Here is a 17,252-nt window from a genome sequence, read left to right as displayed (position 1 = left end):
CATTAAATCGTTGGCGATGAAGGAAGCTTAATATCAGTAACTACCGACATATATCGATAGTAGCAAATAAAGTGATACATATTGTATTTCGACCGTGCTAAAATATAAAGTATAAACCATTACAGTGTTAAATAAACACCAGAAGCTAATTTGGAGACTTGAAACAGATTGTAAGCTTGCAAAAATTGTATGGAAAAAAAACATTCATCAGATAAGTAAATTGCCCGCCTTAACCATTGATCAATCAGTATTCAGTAATATCTATATATAAAATCTAATAAATATATATATGTACATATATACATATATATATATATATATGATTTTTATTGATCGATAAAAATATGACAGTTAGTTTTATTTAAATATCTATTGTTTAATATCAAAACATAGGTACAATTTTCATTTATGTTTCCATTACTGATAGTTGCAACTTTCGTTTTGCTCTATTACATATTTTAAGGATAGGACAGTAATGTGTAACAAGGATTATTTTTTCCGCTTTGTAAAGGTAAAAATCCTATTAAAGCTTGTAAATCCAATACAAGTTGTGCAAAAGTAGGTCTATTCTCTGGTTGAAATGCCCAACAATATTGCATTATTTTATAAATATCGCAAGGAACATTCTTTGGCTGACTTAAGCATTGTTTTTCAATGATTATATGTTCTAATAACTTGTCATCTGGTACATGTGAATATGGAAATGCTCCAAAAGTACCAATCTCCCATAATACTACAGCAAATGACCATACATCGCTCTTAGAAGAAAATATACGATCTTGTAAAGTTTCTGGAGACATCCAGCGTACTGGAAGTTGACGTACTTTGTTTGACTTATCATTTATAGTATAGATTCCATTTCGAGAAAGTCCAAAATCAGATATCTGAAATTACAAAAATTTCCAAATTTTATTAGCTCTATCAACAGATTCTATGAATTATTACCTTTAAAGATAGATCTGAAGTAAGTAAAATATTCCTTGCAGCAAGATCTCTATGAATAATACTTTTAGATTCCAAATGTTCCATTCCTTTTGCAATGTCAAGAGCAAATTGTATAAATTGATTTCTTTCAACTTCAGCCTGCGCATTTAATGCATTTTCTTCTTTTTTAGAAGACTCTAAATTAATATATCTTAAACTAGGTAATTTCAATTTGTCATTTTTTGAATGTGTTGAAGATATACTATTTATTGTTGTATATAATGCTGAAGTAAAAATTAAACAAATTAATCAACAATATACTTTATGAATCTGAAATATACAAAAAAAAAAAAAAAATACAGAAATAAAATGTTATATACTTTCTGAAGAACCAAATCTAAATCCATATCTATTAAAAATATTTTTTATGTATCCACATTCAGCTTTTTTATCTCTTATTGAATGCAAATATCCCAATAAATTACCACCTTCCAGATATTCTAAAATTATACATATAGATTTATTTGGCACAATGGAATAACCCATAAGATTAACTAAATGTGGGTGTTGTCCTGCTTTTATCATTATTTCAATCTCCTCCATAAATTCTCGGTATATATCTAATTTATTTAATTCATTTGATAGCCTTGACATCTTAACTGCTACTGGTGTTGCATCGTTATTTATATATCCAAGATAAACTTTACTAAATTGGCCTTCACCCAATTCAGAAGTCAGTTTTAAAGAATTATATGGGATTTCAAATTCATTTGTTTCATGTTTACATGGTATAACCTTTACAAAATATTGTTTATACTATTAATTATCTAGAATTATACATGCATACACACAAACACATATATATATATTATTTTCATACCTCGGCATTGCATTGAGTATATAGAATATTATGTTTTCGAAGAATAGAATTCGCCCAATTTGATTTACACTTAGAAATAGAATCTATTGCCTGTATTCTAAAATTAAACAAAAATATATCTTCATATATATTACATATTAATTTATATTTCTCTGTATGAATAATTCATATTACCGTGATGTATGTCCTTCTCTCCAAATGAATTTTCGTTTCTTCTTTTTAAAAAAAATAAAACTAAGCAAACTGAATATTATGGAGATAATGGTAACAGGCACTAACACCTACAAAATTATATCAAACAATTAATCAGTAAATATATTAAATAATTAATCATTTAATAGTATTTTGACATTTTACATAAATACGTACAATAAAATAACTTTGCAATGATGAATTCTGATCCATCAAATTGATGATAAATGTTCCATCATTACCTAAACAACCATGATCATCTGTTGCAGTTACAAATACTTTGTAATTATCTTGTAATTCATTACACTGATAACCATTATGTAGATTCCATAAAAAAATATTAGTTTTTGCTTTGGTAATACCTATTTGTGAAATATTATATACAGGAAATCCTGCTTTTGATATTAAAAGAGGTACTCCTATACTGAAATATAAATAATATCATGTAATATTAAAAATAATATATCAATTAAAAAAGATATTTTATTTTTTAAGTAAATATACTGTATTATACCAAATTCTGTAGGAATGTACATAACTATCATTAGTTTCTATACTCCATGTAATTAAGACATGACATGTCTTAACAGTCACATTTACACGAGGGATTGGTAATACAGATTTTTTATTTGTACAAGTGCATTTATTATCTATACATTCTGGAACTCTATAAATTATCTGAAAAATAAATAATATGAATTCACAAATATCATAATATTTAGAAAATCTATATTCTGTTTATAGATTAATTACAAGCCTACTTACCTCTTGTGCCGTTCCCGTTGGCTTTGTTCTTGGATTAGCATAAACTTCTATCTTGTATGAGCAGCTTGGATGAATATACATCTCTGGTACATCAATTGATAACTTATTTTGTGGTAGTAAAACATTAAGTTGACTGTTATTTTGTGTTCTATAATACAGTGTTCCTTCTGGACAAATTGCAAGATTTGATTTTTCACTTGATATGCTTGTTACTATGACACTGTTATAATATAAAACTTATAAATAGATGTACTATAAAATTAACTATAATTAGTACCAATGTCACATGTCTACCTGTATGAGGAAGGTTGCTTATTCCCATTTGGTGATAACCAAGATATATTTAATTTTAAAGATTTATATATGTCATTATCATTTAAATAGTTTTCATCTTTTAAAGTATATACTGTGATGTTTTTCACATTGCCAACAAATTTATCAATATTTGATGCCCATACTATGTTAATATTAAAAATAAGAAAAGTCACAATAAATTGTAAAAAAAATGAAGTTTGAGATAGCATTTGTTGTCAATAAAACAAATAATGAAATAATAGATCAGATTAGTATACTGTTGTTTTCTTACTAACTAGTAGGATTTATGTACTTCAAAATTTGATCTAAGTGCCTGAGAAAATCTTATCTGATAAATTGTACGTTAAGGGGACAAAGATTTCTTTAACAAAATCTTTGATAAGATTAAGATCCATTTAATTTTATTTTATATCAATTTTATCAAATATTTTATTATATTCATAAAAATTCTCTTTCAAATATATTTTAATGTAATTAAATAATAAAGTAAATATTATGATATTGTGAATGATATAAATAATTTATATTAATAATATATTATATTAATAATAATTATATAATGTTATAGGTTTTCAAATGGCCTCGGCTGCGATGACCCCGGCTGAAGATGACGAGTTAACACTTCCTCGTGCATCCATTAATAAGATGATCAAGGAAATACTACCACATGTACGCGTTGCTAATGAGTCACGGGAATTAATCTTAAATTGTTGTACAGAGTTCATCCATTTGTTGTCTTCTGAAGCTAATGAAATATGTAATCAACAACAAAAAAAGACAATAAATGCAGAGCATATTTTGCAAGCACTTGAAAAACTTGGTTTCGGCGATTACAGTGCAGAAGCAGAAGCTGTTTTAAGAGATTGTAAAGCAGTAGCAGCTAAGAGAAGACGTCAGAGCACTAGGTTAGAAAATTTAGGAATTCCAGAAGAGGAATTATTGAGACAACAACAAGAACTCTTTGCAAAAGCAAGAGAAGAACAAGCTGTTGCTGAACAACAACAATGGCAACAATTACAAGCAGTTGCACAAATGACATCAATGCAACAAACTGATAGCGAACAAGAAGATTATTCATAAGATACAATACAGAAATTATTCAATTGATTATATGTGAAGTTTTCCCACAATTTATTATATTAAGAAATATAAAAAGGAAAATAGGAGATCTTATTTTTAATAAAAATAATAAATGTATAATGGCATTTTTCAAGTACCTTCAATTCTGTGATTTATTTTCAATATGGATTGAAATATATAATTTATATAAGTAGTACAAATTATACTATTAATAGTGCAAAATAAAAATGTATTCTTACTATTACATTACTTTTATCATGAATCTTCTGTTGTTATGAATATATCATTACATTTTATGGCATTAATCTTCCATATTCTGATGACAAATGACTTTTCTTTATTGCCTCCATGACTTTTGAAACATAGTGATACCTAAATACAAATATTAATGTATTACATATTCTATGTTTTATTAAATCAATATATTATGGAAACTTATATAGATTTTTCATATAATTTGTCTTTTCTATAAATTTATTTACCAATTTTTTTCTGTTAATGTAGATGGTGTCATCGGATGCCTTGATACCCCATGTATTTTCATTCTTAGTTGTTCAATCAGTCTTTTCTCATTTTCTTGCACATTGTATTCATCTACGATTATGATATGATATAATAGATACAAAATAAATATTCATATCAAACTAATTAATAATTTACCTTCTGTCGTAATTAATGGTATTAAAAATAAATTCAAACCACTTTCAACTGAGCCATGACTCATGTCTAAGCCACTGTGAGTTTGTAATCTGGAACTGGCAAATACTTTATTATAAAATTCCTGAAAAGAAAGTAATAAAATGATAGAATATCTCATAAAATACTCCAATAATGTATTATATTATACTAATAAAAAATACCTTCATTCTGCCAACAGTACTTGGCATAAAATCTTGTGCTTCTACTTTATTGTGTAAAAATAATATATGTGGATAATATTCAACATAATCTTGATCCATAGTAGTTGTAGATGATGGTTTCAGCATTTCTGCTGTTTGAAGAAATCTATCATAAAACAAAGATTTCCTTATACTTACGAAAGCCTATGACTAAATAATTTTCATTGTAAAATATACTTTATACAAATGCATAATAATATTTACAATAATTACAAAATGCGTACTATCATAAATACCTGACTAAATTTGGATCAACGAACCAATCTTGTACAAATATAATTACATGACACACTGAAAATAAAAATGCTGCGAATTGTAATGATTGCAATTCCAAATTGGTTTCTGTATTAACAAAATCAGTTGTAGCCTTTTTTTGTTCAAATGATGAAGCATAGTCAATCACAGAAGTTGACAAAATAGGTTGTGTATCTAAGTATATCACTCTATTCTTAGTTACAAAAAAATCTATTCCATTAGTACAATTTGTACCACTCTCATGATGGGACATATCTTGAACATTAAAAATGTCAGCTCTAAGCTCATCATTAAAATTTTAATTATATTTATAATTGTATAAAAGAAAACTATATCCATTTAGAATAAAACTAACTTATAATTTGATGTAAGAAGAGACATTATTGTAGACTTCCCAACACCTTGTGGGCCTAAACATCCCACTACTAAAAAGTCTTGTTGGTCACATAAAAACTCTAATGCACTTTCGCTAAGCTGCATATTTTCATCCATAAATTTAGCACAATTTGTCATTTCAATACATGTAGAAATCACTGTACGTGTCACTAAAAAAAAATTTTTTCGAATTACTACTTAATTGTATCTATATTAAATAAATATTTTAATATATTAAATTATAATAAATAAAGAACCTACTATCTGGTGGTTTCAATGGCATTGTTGTTGAAGTTGAATCTGCTTCTTTTCTAAAATATTAATATATATGTAATTACTATGGTAAAAAATTCAAAATTCAGAAATGTATAATTCTTACTTGTTGCCATTACGCTGACTTGGTGAAACTGCTCTGCTTTCACCTTCTCTGGTTTTTAATATAAATGTTGGACGTTCTACAACCTTTATTAGAGCCCTTCCTTCCCCCTCTTTACCTTCTGTATCCTTCGGCAATACTGGCATCATTTTTAATTAAATTTTTTCCTACTTTTTACGCAATAACATAAACAATAACACCTGAAATGTATTGGAATATATATATGCAATTATAATGGACAATATTTAATAAAAAATTTATAAATAAATACTTTGTATTAAATTATAATTGTCCTATTAAAATGTAATTTTCATATAATTTAGAAGCAATAATAAATAATCGACGAAACCCAAAGAATACATTTGTTATTTACTACATTTCGCTTGTAATGTAAGTGACTTCAGCGACAGGTACGGACAAAATATGAACTACAAGTGCAATAAGTACAATCGTACTATGTCGATGTACAAACTTGATAGATATATCTTCTATGAAAATTATCTAACAATCGAGTTTGTGCGTAAGAAAAATTTTTATGCACAGTATATAATACATTTAACAAAAGTAAAAAAAACCATATGCGAGATTATATTTTTCTGAAAGTAGATTAATTGAAATATATTGTTTTAAAACAGAAAAATAAAAATAAAATAATTAGTATCATTGTTATAATAAGAAATTGTTGAAAATATTTGAAATGTTTAATATAAAAATTTTTAAATAACGCTACGAGCATTGTAATGTTTAAACGAATGTACTATTGTTTAAATATTAATTTATTGTATTTCATGAATATTATATATTGTTAAAATAATTATAAAATTAAAAAAGTATTAATATTTAAATCTCAAATGTTTGCTTATTAATTCGTTATGTCTGAAATCTGATGGTATCGGACGATGGATGTCTATCCGTCCACGACTCACCTCCTGTTAGTTAACAAGCTTAAAACTCTCGAAACGGAAAGGCATCTCGATATGCAGATTTTAGAGTAAAGTCATCGTTAACTCGTGGATCTCCATATGCAGCAACCTCCACGCGGTGAGATCTGGGTCGATATTACTTGCTATCTATTAAAATTTGACTTGATACGAGTACTATCGGGCGAATGGGCTGTATGTCTCAATATATTTTCAAAATTTTTTTTTTTATCTAATTCTGATCAATAAATTAAAGGTCTAACATTTTACATTGCTAATAATACTTCCACAAATGAATAGATTGGATATAATAGAATTCTATGGACAAATATCAAATATATAAATTTACGACTAAAATCAAGACTTTGTCGATTATTTGATCAAAAATAATAATTAGTATATATATATATATATATATATATACAATATACAATATATATATACAATAATACTTATATATTATATATTATTTATATAAAAATCGAAACATCAGTTCATTTTCTATGACGTAAAATTTTCAGTATTAAATTTTTTCCGTGATTTTTCTTATAAAATTAGTTCTCTTTATTTTGTATTATTATCATTATTATATTAATGATATATAATATAATAATATAATAATGAAAATAATGACAAAAAAAAATAGTAGAAAAAGAAATACATTTATACTTATATTATATAAAATAATATTTGATATATAAATATTCACTAATTTTCGTAGCAATTATATTTATTATCTTTTATGCATTTATATCGTAAAATAAATGCATATCGTAAAATAAATGTGCTGTATCGTACTTATTACAAATTATTGCGAAAGCACGCCATCATTAAAAAAAAGATATAATTATGTGAGAATGAAAAGTGTGAATTCATAATCTACTAGCATGCTTAAAGTCACGCACGCTTCTATCGAAAGCTGCTTAATAGCCTTTAACTTTCATGTTTTTCATATAGAGCACACTGTATCCATTTTGTATATATGTATGTTATGTATGTATGTAAGTATGTATATATATATCATACATACCAATTGTACTGGGGAGTTCGCTCGATAAAGATGGCTGCTACTAGCGTGGAATGTGTCGATTTTTTAGAATTTCAGGTATATTTGATAATAAATTATAACATAATAGCGAAAGATATCCTCCTTTAGATATTATTATTTTAATTTTACGTTTATCTGACACAACTTGAGTCATGCGATCGAATAATTTTTGAACCATACTTAGTACGATTTTCACCGGCTGATAGTGTAATTATATATCATTAATGAAAAAGTTAGATTATAAATTTATTCAAATTTATAAATAAAGATGGATAACAAAAGATCATTATTAACATTTATCGAAATTTACGGCGATGTAAATAATTAGCTTTCGATAAGTTTAAAAAAAAAATATCCTTTTTTGGTTAGTTAGGTTAGTTTAATAATTTTAAACGCTACTTTTATAATAACGATATATTAATCAACGTATGGGCTGCGATATATTTGAAACATTTTTTTCTAATTTTTGTATTCCAGGATACGTTACGGAAAATGAGACAGTTTGATGACAAAATCATATACATGTTAAATACAACACTTCCTACAGAATCATTTAAAAGCGATGTAAATCCAACATCAAAATGTAAAGAATTATATGAAGAAGTTCAAAGTAGTCATATTCAGCGACAAAGTGCGATCAATAAATGTTTAAACATTGCTAAAGAAAGAGTGAAATACTTAAAAAATCAAAAGGAAAGTCAAGGGAATGATCCAATATTTATAAAAACTTTAAGAAAAGAACAGAATAATTTACGCTTATTACAATCAGAAGTTGGTGTGGAAGAAGTTTTGAGAAATCGTACAATGCAAGTTTATCATGATAAGTGTCGCAGTTATTATAAGCCATCGACTATAAGTCCATAGAATTTACATGATGAATTCTTCCACATGATGTATAATTTGAAAAAGAGTAATGTATGTATGTAATAATTATTACAATAAAAAAATAGGTAATTTGTGGATAATGAATTACATAAAATCAATATGGAAGGATTCTTTCTGCTGTTGCAGTGTACAAATTATCTTGCTGGTAATAAAATAGTTAAATGTTCTTTGATATCAATAACTGAAACATGATCGTACGTTTTTATAATAAAGTAATTTTTTATAAAGATTAAGATAATTAGAGTTAACAAACAAACATAAATTATCTTGTTATGCACATATTGAGGATCTATTATTGATCCTATTTATTAGATATATTTTTTATAAAGAAAAAAAAAAAAAAGAAAAGAAAAACAAACGTGTCTTCTCTTTGTTAGCATAAATGAAAACTACATGGCTACAGACAAAATATATTTTAATTTCGAAAATATTCTTACTTGAAAATTAAAATTATATGATTACAATATAAGTATGAAAGTAATGATAGCAATGGTAATATTTCATTACATCTATGTACAAAAAATATTATTGCAATATAAATAATTATATGCATATATATTTTTTGAGCTATTTTATGAAAATAGCTTTTACTTGCATATAATAATTATAGTTAACTATATTTTAAAGCTATTGAAAATTATTATATCATTCTGAGTACTATCAGTTTATAATTCCAAAAATACTGCATGCAAAAATAAATATTTAAATTATTACATGTTATATTCATTGGTTTCTATAACATAAATATTTCTATTGATTTAAGTGCTTCACTTATTATCTTCAGCTGCTATTTGTTCTTTTCGTAAGCTTTTTTGCCATTCCAAATCTCTTTTAGTCAGTGTATTTCCCCTTGCTACTTCTCGTTTTCCACTTATAGCAGCAATTAAAAATCCTATTACTGAGATTACTATCATAATGTTGCAAGTGCGTACTCTAGCTTTACTTCGGGCATTCAATATACAGTCACGTCTATTAAAAATAAAAAATTAAGTTATTTATATTATAGAACATTTTATAATAATGCTAATATATTTCCAAACATTAATTATATATTAGTTTTTTGCTTACGTGACTTGTGCAGGTACATCAGCCATAGACGGGTATCGTTTAACCCATACTAATATTCTTTTGTCAAAGTTAGTAACAGGGTGCATGTGAGTTCCTGTAACAACCCAGTTAAAAATTATTATAAGTACTTTTACATTTAGACAATAAATAAATAATACATTTCTTACCAATGCTATGTACAGTTTCAACATTATTTTTGGTATCTGGTTTCGGGTTTTGTGTCGACATAAATTTAATTTTTTGTTTACCATTGCTATAAACATTTCTCGTTACTTTGGATAATATAGAACGACATATTAACTGTGAAATAATCATTTTTCTGTAAAAAAAATATTCGTTACATCACTTTTGCATTCTTCTATCATTGTAAACAATATTTTTTTTAATCCCAATCTGTTATAGATAATTATCTGTTTTTAATACGATAATACATTTACGACATTCATATTCTAATGTAAATGTTGTTACTGGTGAAAGTTGAACTTGACAAAAATCGTAATGACCACTGATTAATCATTTTATCTGAAATTTTGTAAGTTATTTAACACTTAATGACTCGATTACTAAAATATGATTAGATTACAAATGTGAATGATTACAATATAAATTGTCATGTTCACGTTTCGAGGTTAGATTCTTCTGATCTGTGTAAAAGAAATTTTACAATAGATACAAAAGAAAAAAGAAATAGAAAGATTCAAAAATTCAATTGTTTATTTTAAATCAGTATTAACATTATTCATTTCAAAATGGCAAGTATTTCGTATTAATCTTATTACGTATAATAATAATATTGCTTACCCTTATGCAATTTACACTTTAAATTAACAAATTATAAAAAGCTTGTAACGACTTCCACTATATAACCTTCATATGATACGTATGTATCATTATGACGCGCGTTCTCTTAATTTTTGGTATATATATGTAGACAACTCCTCGATCTCGGCAGTAACGTAGGAATAAAAATGAAAATTCGAATTGTAACAAATTTGTTACGATTAAGAAAAAAAATTAGTAAGAATTCAAAAAAATATTTTATTTAAATGTTCAACGTTCATAACGTTATATTATATATCATATTTATTGTTAACATTAAAACAAAAAGAAAAAGAAAAGTTGAAAAAGAAAATGAAGAAAAAAGGAAGTTAAGTTGCAAAATACCTTAGTCATACTTATAAATTATTTTTGGTCAACGGTTAATAAAAAAATGCAAATGAAATTGTAACATCAAAGATTTACATAATAATATTGTAATATATTGATGATGTTTATACGTGGGTACTTCAAACACCTATGCACATTCCTGAGGTATGAACTACCCGCCTTTTTTTTCAACATGGCTTACGTGCAGATCATCGCGTATGGTATATTTTTCTCGAAGTCTACTTTTATTTTATAACTGAGATTCCCTTATTACTATGACCGACTTATAACAAACGTGACCAAGAACAGCTTCGTCTTCTCATATTTCTCTGAAAGGAATACGAGACAAATGTAACGTACAAACGTAACGATACAAAAGTATTCAACAATTAAAAATTTTGTAATCAAAATGAAATAATCATTTCCGTAAACATTTTCTTTCAAAATTTTTCTGAATTCAAAATAATTATGTAGAAATTCGTATTTAAATATAACGACGACAAAAAAAAATATATATATATATGTTTTATTAATATTTATTTATATCAGTATTTTTATATTATTAAGGAGTATATATATATATTGTTATTATTTTTATTATTATTAAATATTCAAATAAATTCTTATTAATAAATTCGCTTAGATTATCGATTAATAATCGAAATCAACTTCGAATCGTTGATGGTAAAATGGCGACATAAATAAAAATTTGTATTTAAAAATGATCAAAATAAGACTGAAAGAAGGCATAAAGAAAATGAATAGAAAGAAGAGGAAGAGAAGGAGTAGGAGAAGGTGAAGGTGGATAAAGAGGAGAAGAAAGAGAAGAGGGAAGAGTAAGATACGAGCTTGACTATAAGATTAAAGCTTGTGAAAGAAACAAGTTATTTTAGTTCTCTCTCGATCATTATTTAGTATCGCGTGTGCAAACTTGTTTGAGTTATAATTATTTTCTTTATTCCATCATCTACGTTTCTTTTTCTTATTTTCATAAAACAAGTCAATAAAAAAAAGTAACAATGTACTCAAAAAAAATTTGTCAAGTTTCACCGTTAATTTTATTCCGATTGAATTTTATAATCACTGTGTTATTAATTGCAAATGTAAAAGCTTACACGATACCAGAACCATTATTCGAAGTACTTGGATCAAAAGGATTACGTATTTCTATACAAGGTAAATTAAAGTTATCATTTTGTGTATATAATACAGAAAATAAAAAAAATATGCTTTTTCAAAAGTTTGATGAATAAATCGTATATACACTTTTACTATAAATCATTGCGATAATGACGCATCAGCTAGTCATCTGGAGTTTTCCGTAAATCCCCGAGATTTTTAATATTTAGGGAAATTAAATATTTGAACGATGTAATCATTATTATCGTTAGGTCATACAGGTCATCTATTTTATACGTATAGATATGGAAATACGAGGATAATACGTATATATACATAATTGTCTTTTTTTCTCTAATTAAAAATAATAAATTTCTTCGCGTCATTAACAGATACACCAGGCTTGCAATATTTTACGTTTCATGGAAATTTAAATAAACCAATACGTTCGAGAGATTCTGGCGAATTATTTGGTGATGTATTTCGAGCTAAAAATGGACGATGGACCTTAGAAAAAGGGAACGTTATCTTACAAGAAGGAGATGTTATTAATTATTGGATATATGTACAAGTTAATAATACAGGTTCTATTAAAGAAAATCAAAGATATGTGGTTGGCAGTAAATGTAATTTTAAAAAAATTTCTAAGTTGTTATTAAATTATTACAATGAATTATAAATTTTCTATACTTTGTCGAACAATTTCTTTGCAGCGAATTTAGGAAAATCTACAACTCCACCGTCAGTCATCGTCAGCTCAAATACCGAAAAAGGTCAATTGATATTCAGCGAAGATTTTAATAATTTAAATGAATCACTTTGGTCACGCGATATAAAAATGCCATTAGGACCTGTGAGCACAAATTTTGGTATTAATACGAATCAATTGACGCACAAGAATCGGAAGAAATAAATATTTTTTTAATTTTTTTTTTGTTTTAGGATTACGAATTTTGCATTTATCACAATGACAATCATCCGAAGCTCGTTGAAATCGATGATGGTATTCTTCGTATTAAACCAATTATATTAGAAGATTCGTACGGAGAAAATATAACTTCGTATGGAACATTACAACTTTCCGAGTACGAATAATAGATATATTTAATATCGATTTATATCTTATATACGATAAATGTTAATTTCCTTTTTTTTTTATTTTTTAAGTTGCACCAGCAATATCCCTCAGGAATGTTCTCGAAATGCTATGTCTTACAGCATTTTGCCACCTGTTATATCAGCTAGATTTAATACAAAAAATCGATTTGCATTTAAGTATGGTAAAATTGAAATCCGTGCTAAATTTCCTGAAGGTGATTGGCTATATCCAGGTTCGTAAAATTCAATCCAATTGATATTCCAATTATCGAATTCATTGCATTAAAAATTGTTAGAAAATATTGATCTATATAATTAACAGAACTATGGTTGGAACCACTTTACTCTCTTTATGGCCCTAATTATGCTAGCGGTCGTGTTATTCTTGGTTTTGCTCGTGGAAATGATAACCTTGTCGATGCCGAAGATTTAGAGAAAGTTTACGACAGTAGAAAATTGGAATTTGGATTGAAATCAGGTTCCCCAAGGATCTATGAAGAAAATGTTCACAAAATAGTGAATCGTGATTCTGAATGGAACAAAGACTTTCACGTATATACAACTATATGGGATGCTAATGGATTTAAATTTTTAGCAGATGGTGAAGAAATTGGTCGTTTACTTCCTACGGTAAACGGATGGTTACATAATTATGATACTAATATTCGTGGTATGACAAAAATCGCTCCATTTGATCAAGAGGTAGGTTGATGATAAATATATAACCATGATTATCTATATATGTCTATAATAAAATATATTTTTTCGTAGTTCTATATCAGTATAGGTGTAGGCGTCGGTGGTCTAAGAGTTTTCCCAGACAAAACGATTAGTTCTGGTTATAAAAAACCTTGGAAAAATGTAGGCGCTAAGGTTCGATGATTTTTTCAAATTAACAAATTTTTTTAAACAATTAATTCATAGAATAGAGTTATATTAATATCTTATATTAATTATAGCCGATGCTAGACTTTTGGCACTCTAGAAATCAATGGTTACCAAGCTGGAGACGAGATAACAGTAACAAAAGGGCTTTAGAAATAGACTATGTGAAAGTTTGGTCGTTGTAATGAAAAGTAAACAATATAATTGTTTATTTATACGTACTTTAAAAATATAAATTTTTGAATTTTCTAAGTGCATAAGACTATAATGAAGATACTATAGCTGTGTTTAAATATCTATGTAAGTAGGAGTGTCGCTTATTAATGGCGAGTGGTTATTCTTGGAATTATTATAACGCTATTGTTTATTATTTATTCGTAATAAGTTATTATTATTATAATTTGAAATAATCAATTTCTTTAAGTAAATGCTCTCTTTCGTCCATTTGTGTATTTATGTGTGTGTGTGTGTGTGTACAACAATACGTATAATTTTTGTCTCTATTTTGTCTTATCCAATAATTATGTATATATACATTTGATGAATTATTATGTTCTGTTTTAACAAAAATGTAATTGTTAAACATATACAAAAAAAACTTTTTAATTTGTTTTTTTTTTTTTTTTATTACTCTTCGAAAATAACCGGTTTACTATAAAAGCAGTATTGGCCTTCGATGTAGATAATGTTCGCGAAACCGGTTTACTCAGATACATAGAAATTAAAAAGAATATAAGGACGAAAAAATCTGTACTTTTTTTTTCTTTCTCCCTTTACGACTTATAGCCATAAATGGATTTACGAAAGACGAAAGATGAAAGACGATTACATTTAATGCGTATGTGAGATATAAGGTCGAGTGTATCTCGCGTAGACTTTTAAGGGTTCTTACAATTAATTCGAATAATAAAATCTCGACGAATGTTGAAAGTGGCCTTAAACTGGCTTATGCCACCCTGTCCAGTTTTCTTTCCTCTTTGATCATGGCTTCTAATCTTTTTGCTTATACACTCTCCAGTTGCCTGACAGCACTTGTGCAGTACCGGCGTGAACACACATCTCTTTACAATCTTCAAATAAAATCATTCTTTTGTTTTTATACATTCGAATCCCTAACGATATTTTTCGGTATAAATTAATCTTTTAAAATTTGATTGATCTAATCATTACAAATGACAAGTATACGAAATATAATCATTTTTATTGCTTTGATTTTTATTTTAAACGGAGAATCATTCGCAGGAACTCTTTATCGTCTGAAACGATCGAGTGAGTAGTCATTTAAAAGAGAAGATTATTATTATTAACAAATAATATTATACTTTAATGTGAGAATGTTAATTATATTTTGTTAATAAGCGTGTATAACAAATAATTCATCTCATTTTAGTGTTCTATTTAATAATCGGGAATAACAATTTTCTTTGCAGAAAATGAATACATATTGCGCAGGTGTATTGCTAGTACGGAATTAATTAAAATGCACGTACCTGAAAGAAATATAACACGATCGATTTCATCTGATATAGGAAAACATGATATTAATGAAACTTCCACAATACAACGAAAGGATAAACGGATTAAATCACACGATGACGATCGCCAACACTTTATATCTACAAATTTCAAAGATACACCTCTTAAAACTGTAAATATTCAGGCAGTAGAAAAAAATAAACCTCTAATATTTCAAAAGAAATATCAGCTACCTGAACTTCAGCATAATGTACCTAACAAAGCACCTGAAATATCAAACAATGTTATTACCATTAAATCATCGCTGGAAAAGGACATTTTTCTTTCTATCAACAAAATGTAGCATTAATACAATCGCTAAGAATAATTAGTTATACACAACACAACATGGTGATTATGTTTAAAAAAGTCAGTATAAAAACATAATATTTCATACACATTTTGTAGACACAACTCTATGAAAAAAATAGTTTATGATTTATGAATAAATTATTTAAGGCAAATTTCATTTAATTTACTGTATGTACTATGGTAACAGATATTCAATAATTATGTAAAATTAAACAGTATTCGGTGGTGTCTGTATAGATTCTGGTAATTTCTGTAATTCGACCTATAAAAGAATTTTCATTAAGAAAAAAAAAAAAAAAGAAATAAAGTACCAAGAACAGAATAGATATCTAAACGAACCTTTGTAACTTTCATTGCTACACCTTCTGGTAAATTTCGTTGAAGATATTCTAAGAAAGTATCTGCAGTAGATCCTGTTAGTTTTGCAAAATCCATAAATCTATAATAAGTTCTGCTTTCATATTGTACACGATGTTTTTTGTATATATGTACAGATTTCAACACTGTTAGTCGTTCATGCACAGCTTTTCTAGGTGTTGTACTGTAATATAAATCGACAACTTTTAATTGATTGATCTATATTAAGAATATTATAAAAAAAAAAAAAAAACAGTAAAACTTACTTTCTTAGCATATTAATTTCTAAATGGTTTGCAGTTAATTCAGTAAACTGGCCATAACTCTTTAGTACGGCAGGATCATTTCCTCTAAGTTCAATTTCTATTTTTTTATATAATTTATCAGGATTAGGCTAGAAAAATTTACATCAAATATAATACGCTATGAAAGAGAATACTTATATTTACTCGTAATGACTTTTTCATGAAGATCAATGGTATACCTTTACATTTTTAACTTCCCCTAATGACGAGAATGATTTTGTTAAGATTCCAATATATTTAGTTTCTCGATGAATTGTATCGCTTATAATATTTCTGAGCACCAAACCAACCTAACAAACAATTATACAATTAACCTAACCTCTAATTGAAATAATTTAATTATATTACCTTGGAACATAACATTTTTATTATGTCACTTTAAAAGTAAACTCAGAGTAAATTAATTTTATTTATTATAGAGTTTTTTTCACATAAAACTTTAATTTTAATTTAAATCGATAAATTTACATGTGCATACACATGAGTCACTTCACACAACCTCTAAACGATTGTATAGTACTAACGTAACATCA

At 26.7% G+C, this 17,252-nt stretch overlaps 8 protein-coding genes across 18 annotated transcripts; 4 read left to right on the top strand and 4 right to left on the bottom strand.

Annotated features, from left to right (window-relative positions):
- Position 1: 1 nt before the first annotated feature.
- On the top strand, positions 2 to 4,295 carry NC2beta (negative cofactor 2beta). Of its 4 annotated transcripts, XM_035866748.2 has the most exons (3): positions 139 to 170; positions 2,741 to 2,847; positions 3,645 to 4,295. In XM_035866748.2, exon 3 carries the CDS (start codon positions 3,653 to 3,655, stop codon positions 4,154 to 4,156), a length of 504 nt encoding a protein of 167 aa, XP_035722641.1. In that variant the 5' UTR covers positions 139 to 170; positions 2,741 to 2,847; positions 3,645 to 3,652; the 3' UTR covers positions 4,157 to 4,295. The 4 variants fall into 4 exon arrangements, with proteins under 4 accessions (XP_035722645.1, XP_035722641.1, XP_085513373.1 ...); XM_035866752.2 differs by lacking the exon at positions 2,741 to 2,847 and having other exon boundaries at positions 2 to 170; XM_085657247.1 differs by lacking the exons at positions 139 to 170; positions 2,741 to 2,847 and adding an exon at positions 428 to 511.
- On the bottom strand, positions 345 to 3,357 carry LOC118441806 (vascular endothelial growth factor receptor 2). 2 transcript variants are annotated; one of them, XM_035866733.2, is made up of 9 exons: positions 3,056 to 3,357; positions 2,762 to 2,981; positions 2,511 to 2,674; positions 2,174 to 2,420; positions 1,979 to 2,085; positions 1,805 to 1,901; positions 1,305 to 1,719; positions 946 to 1,208; positions 345 to 884 (listed from the first exon to the last, which is right to left on the bottom strand). In XM_035866733.2, the coding sequence occupies exons 1-9, from the start codon at positions 3,283 to 3,285 to the stop codon at positions 459 to 461; spliced, it is 2,169 nt and encodes a 722-aa protein (XP_035722626.1). In that variant the 5' UTR covers positions 3,286 to 3,357; the 3' UTR covers positions 345 to 458. The 2 variants fall into 2 exon arrangements, with proteins under 2 accessions (XP_035722626.1, XP_035722629.1); XM_035866736.2 differs by having other exon boundaries at positions 346 to 884; positions 2,762 to 2,928; positions 3,056 to 3,229.
- Positions 4,296 to 4,299: 4 nt separating the features above from the next.
- On the bottom strand, positions 4,300 to 7,116 carry LOC118441810 (nonsense-mediated mRNA decay factor SMG9). Of its 3 annotated transcripts, none has more exons than XM_085657242.1 (9): positions 6,988 to 7,116; positions 6,065 to 6,261; positions 5,947 to 5,996; positions 5,666 to 5,855; positions 5,292 to 5,588; positions 5,017 to 5,161; positions 4,817 to 4,937; positions 4,639 to 4,750; positions 4,300 to 4,528 (listed from the first exon to the last, which is right to left on the bottom strand). In XM_085657242.1, exons 2-9 carry the CDS (start codon positions 6,208 to 6,210, stop codon positions 4,450 to 4,452), a joined length of 1,140 nt encoding a protein of 379 aa, XP_085513368.1. In that variant the 5' UTR covers positions 6,211 to 6,261; positions 6,988 to 7,116; the 3' UTR covers positions 4,300 to 4,449. The 3 variants fall into 3 exon arrangements, with proteins under 3 accessions (XP_085513368.1, XP_035722637.2, XP_085513369.1); XM_035866744.2 differs by lacking the exon at positions 6,988 to 7,116 and adding an exon at positions 6,333 to 6,478; XM_085657243.1 differs by lacking the exon at positions 6,988 to 7,116 and adding an exon at positions 6,333 to 6,451 and having other exon boundaries at positions 6,065 to 6,231.
- Positions 7,117 to 7,938: 822 nt separating this feature from the next.
- Ccdc58 (Coiled-coil domain-containing 58) lies at positions 7,939 to 9,316 on the top strand. Of its 2 annotated transcripts, none has more exons than XM_035866761.2 (2): positions 7,939 to 8,086; positions 8,507 to 9,290. In XM_035866761.2, the coding sequence occupies exons 1-2, from the start codon at positions 7,964 to 7,966 to the stop codon at positions 8,891 to 8,893; spliced, it is 510 nt and encodes a 169-aa protein (XP_035722654.2). In that variant the 5' UTR covers positions 7,939 to 7,963; the 3' UTR covers positions 8,894 to 9,290. The 2 variants fall into 2 exon arrangements, with proteins under 2 accessions (XP_035722654.2, XP_035722655.1); XM_035866762.2 differs by lacking the exon at positions 7,939 to 8,086 and adding an exon at positions 8,225 to 8,402 and having other exon boundaries at positions 8,507 to 9,316.
- LOC118441817 (UPF0389 protein CG9231) lies at positions 9,313 to 10,942 on the bottom strand. Its single transcript, XM_035866765.2, has 4 exons — positions 10,784 to 10,942; positions 10,150 to 10,301; positions 9,983 to 10,076; positions 9,313 to 9,883 (listed from the first exon to the last, which is right to left on the bottom strand). The coding sequence occupies exons 2-4, from the start codon at positions 10,295 to 10,297 to the stop codon at positions 9,682 to 9,684; spliced, it is 444 nt and encodes a 147-aa protein (XP_035722658.2). The 5' UTR covers positions 10,298 to 10,301; positions 10,784 to 10,942; the 3' UTR covers positions 9,313 to 9,681.
- A 1,029-nt stretch (positions 10,943 to 11,971) lies between these two features.
- On the top strand, positions 11,972 to 14,568 carry LOC118441809 (beta-1,3-glucan-binding protein). Its single transcript, XM_035866743.2, has 8 exons — positions 11,972 to 12,304; positions 12,640 to 12,873; positions 12,961 to 13,100; positions 13,190 to 13,332; positions 13,415 to 13,578; positions 13,668 to 14,047; positions 14,117 to 14,218; positions 14,305 to 14,568. Exons 1-8 carry the CDS (start codon positions 12,148 to 12,150, stop codon positions 14,413 to 14,415), a joined length of 1,431 nt encoding a protein of 476 aa, XP_035722636.2. The 5' UTR covers positions 11,972 to 12,147; the 3' UTR covers positions 14,416 to 14,568.
- Positions 14,569 to 15,351: 783 nt separating this feature from the next.
- Positions 15,352 to 17,234, bottom strand: mRpS10 (mitochondrial ribosomal protein S10). 4 transcript variants are annotated; one of them, XR_014982230.1, is made up of 7 exons: positions 17,068 to 17,234; positions 16,899 to 17,009; positions 16,681 to 16,808; positions 16,397 to 16,598; positions 15,940 to 15,972; positions 15,721 to 15,846; positions 15,352 to 15,486 (listed from the first exon to the last, which is right to left on the bottom strand). XR_014982230.1 is itself a non-coding variant. In XM_085657246.1 (5 exons), exons 1-5 carry the CDS (start codon positions 17,080 to 17,082, stop codon positions 15,961 to 15,963), a joined length of 468 nt encoding a protein of 155 aa, XP_085513372.1. In that variant the 5' UTR covers positions 17,083 to 17,234; the 3' UTR covers positions 15,834 to 15,960. The 4 variants fall into 4 exon arrangements, 3 of the variants coding, with proteins under 3 accessions (XP_085513372.1, XP_085513371.1, XP_035722651.1); XM_085657246.1 differs by lacking the exon at positions 15,352 to 15,486 and having other exon boundaries at positions 15,834 to 15,972; XM_085657245.1 differs by lacking the exons at positions 15,352 to 15,486; positions 15,721 to 15,846; positions 15,940 to 15,972 and adding an exon at positions 16,180 to 16,319 and having other exon boundaries at positions 16,905 to 17,009; positions 17,068 to 17,233.
- On the top strand, positions 15,370 to 16,049 carry LOC146872995 (uncharacterized). Its single transcript, XM_085657249.1, has 2 exons — positions 15,370 to 15,499; positions 15,661 to 16,049. The coding sequence occupies exons 1-2, from the start codon at positions 15,403 to 15,405 to the stop codon at positions 16,047 to 16,049; spliced, it is 486 nt and encodes a 161-aa protein (XP_085513375.1). The 5' UTR covers positions 15,370 to 15,402.
- Positions 17,235 to 17,252: the final 18 nt, after the last annotated feature.

Source organism: Vespa mandarinia, chromosome 5 (assembly GCF_050613455.1).
Source record: "Vespa mandarinia isolate Hongniang chromosome 5, ASM5061345v1, whole genome shotgun sequence".
In the NCBI taxonomy this organism is placed as follows: Eukaryota; Metazoa; Arthropoda; class Insecta; order Hymenoptera; family Vespidae; genus Vespa; species Vespa mandarinia.
This window is presented reverse-complemented; position numbering and strand designations above follow the sequence as displayed.

Excerpts from the sequence above, each read along its gene's own strand:
- LOC118441806 (XM_035866733.2), bottom strand. The coding sequence starts at position 3,285 with ATGCTATCTCAAACTTCATTTTTTTTACAATTTATTGTGACTTTTCTT. Across the intron at positions 2,675-2,761 it reads CAACGGGAACGGCACAAGAG|ATAATTTATAGAGTTCCAGA; the intron begins GTAAGTAGGCTT and ends TTTATTTTTCAG. Across the intron at positions 2,421-2,510 it reads GTACATTCCTACAGAATTTG|TATAGGAGTACCTCTTTTAA; the intron begins GTATAATACAGT and ends TTTATATTTCAG.
- NC2beta (XM_035866752.2), top strand. The coding sequence starts at position 3,653 with ATGGCCTCGGCTGCGATGACCCCGGCTGAAGATGACGAGTTAACACTT.
- LOC118441810 (XM_085657242.1), bottom strand. The coding sequence starts at position 6,210 with ATGATGCCAGTATTGCCGAAGGATACAGAAGGTAAAGAGGGGGAAGGA. Across the intron at positions 5,997-6,064 it reads AGTCAGCGTAATGGCAACAA|AAAAGAAGCAGATTCAACTT; the intron begins GTAAGAATTATA and ends TTAATATTTTAG. Across the intron at positions 5,162-5,291 it reads GTTGATCCAAATTTAGTCAG|ATTTCTTCAAACAGCAGAAA; the intron begins GTATTTATGATA and ends GTTTTATGATAG.
- Ccdc58 (XM_035866761.2), top strand. The coding sequence starts at position 7,964 with ATGTATGTTATGTATGTATGTAAGTATGTATATATATATCATACATAC. Across the intron at positions 8,087-8,506 it reads TCGATTTTTTAGAATTTCAG|GATACGTTACGGAAAATGAG; the intron begins GTATATTTGATA and ends TTTGTATTCCAG.
- LOC118441817 (XM_035866765.2), bottom strand. The coding sequence starts at position 10,297 with ATGATTATTTCACAGTTAATATGTCGTTCTATATTATCCAAAGTAACG. Across the intron at positions 10,077-10,149 it reads TGAAACTGTACATAGCATTG|GAACTCACATGCACCCTGTT; the intron begins GTAAGAAATGTA and ends GGGTTGTTACAG. Across the intron at positions 9,884-9,982 it reads GATGTACCTGCACAAGTCAC|ACGTGACTGTATATTGAATG; the intron begins GTAAGCAAAAAA and ends TATTTTTAATAG.
- LOC118441809 (XM_035866743.2), top strand. The coding sequence starts at position 12,148 with ATGTACTCAAAAAAAATTTGTCAAGTTTCACCGTTAATTTTATTCCGA. Across the intron at positions 12,305-12,639 it reads ATTACGTATTTCTATACAAG|ATACACCAGGCTTGCAATAT; the intron begins GTAAATTAAAGT and ends CGTCATTAACAG. Across the intron at positions 13,579-13,667 it reads AGGTGATTGGCTATATCCAG|AACTATGGTTGGAACCACTT; the intron begins GTTCGTAAAATT and ends TATAATTAACAG.
- LOC146872995 (XM_085657249.1), top strand. The coding sequence starts at position 15,403 with ATGACAAGTATACGAAATATAATCATTTTTATTGCTTTGATTTTTATT. Across the intron at positions 15,500-15,660 it reads TTATCGTCTGAAACGATCGA|AAAATGAATACATATTGCGC; the intron begins GTGAGTAGTCAT and ends TTTTCTTTGCAG.
- mRpS10 (XM_035866758.2), bottom strand. Across the intron at positions 16,809-16,898 it reads GGGAAGTTAAAAATGTAAAG|CCTAATCCTGATAAATTATA; the intron begins GTATACCATTGA and ends AAATTTTTCTAG. Across the intron at positions 16,320-16,396 it reads TAGCAATGAAAGTTACAAAG|GTCGAATTACAGAAATTACC; the intron begins GTTCGTTTAGAT and ends ATTCTTTTATAG.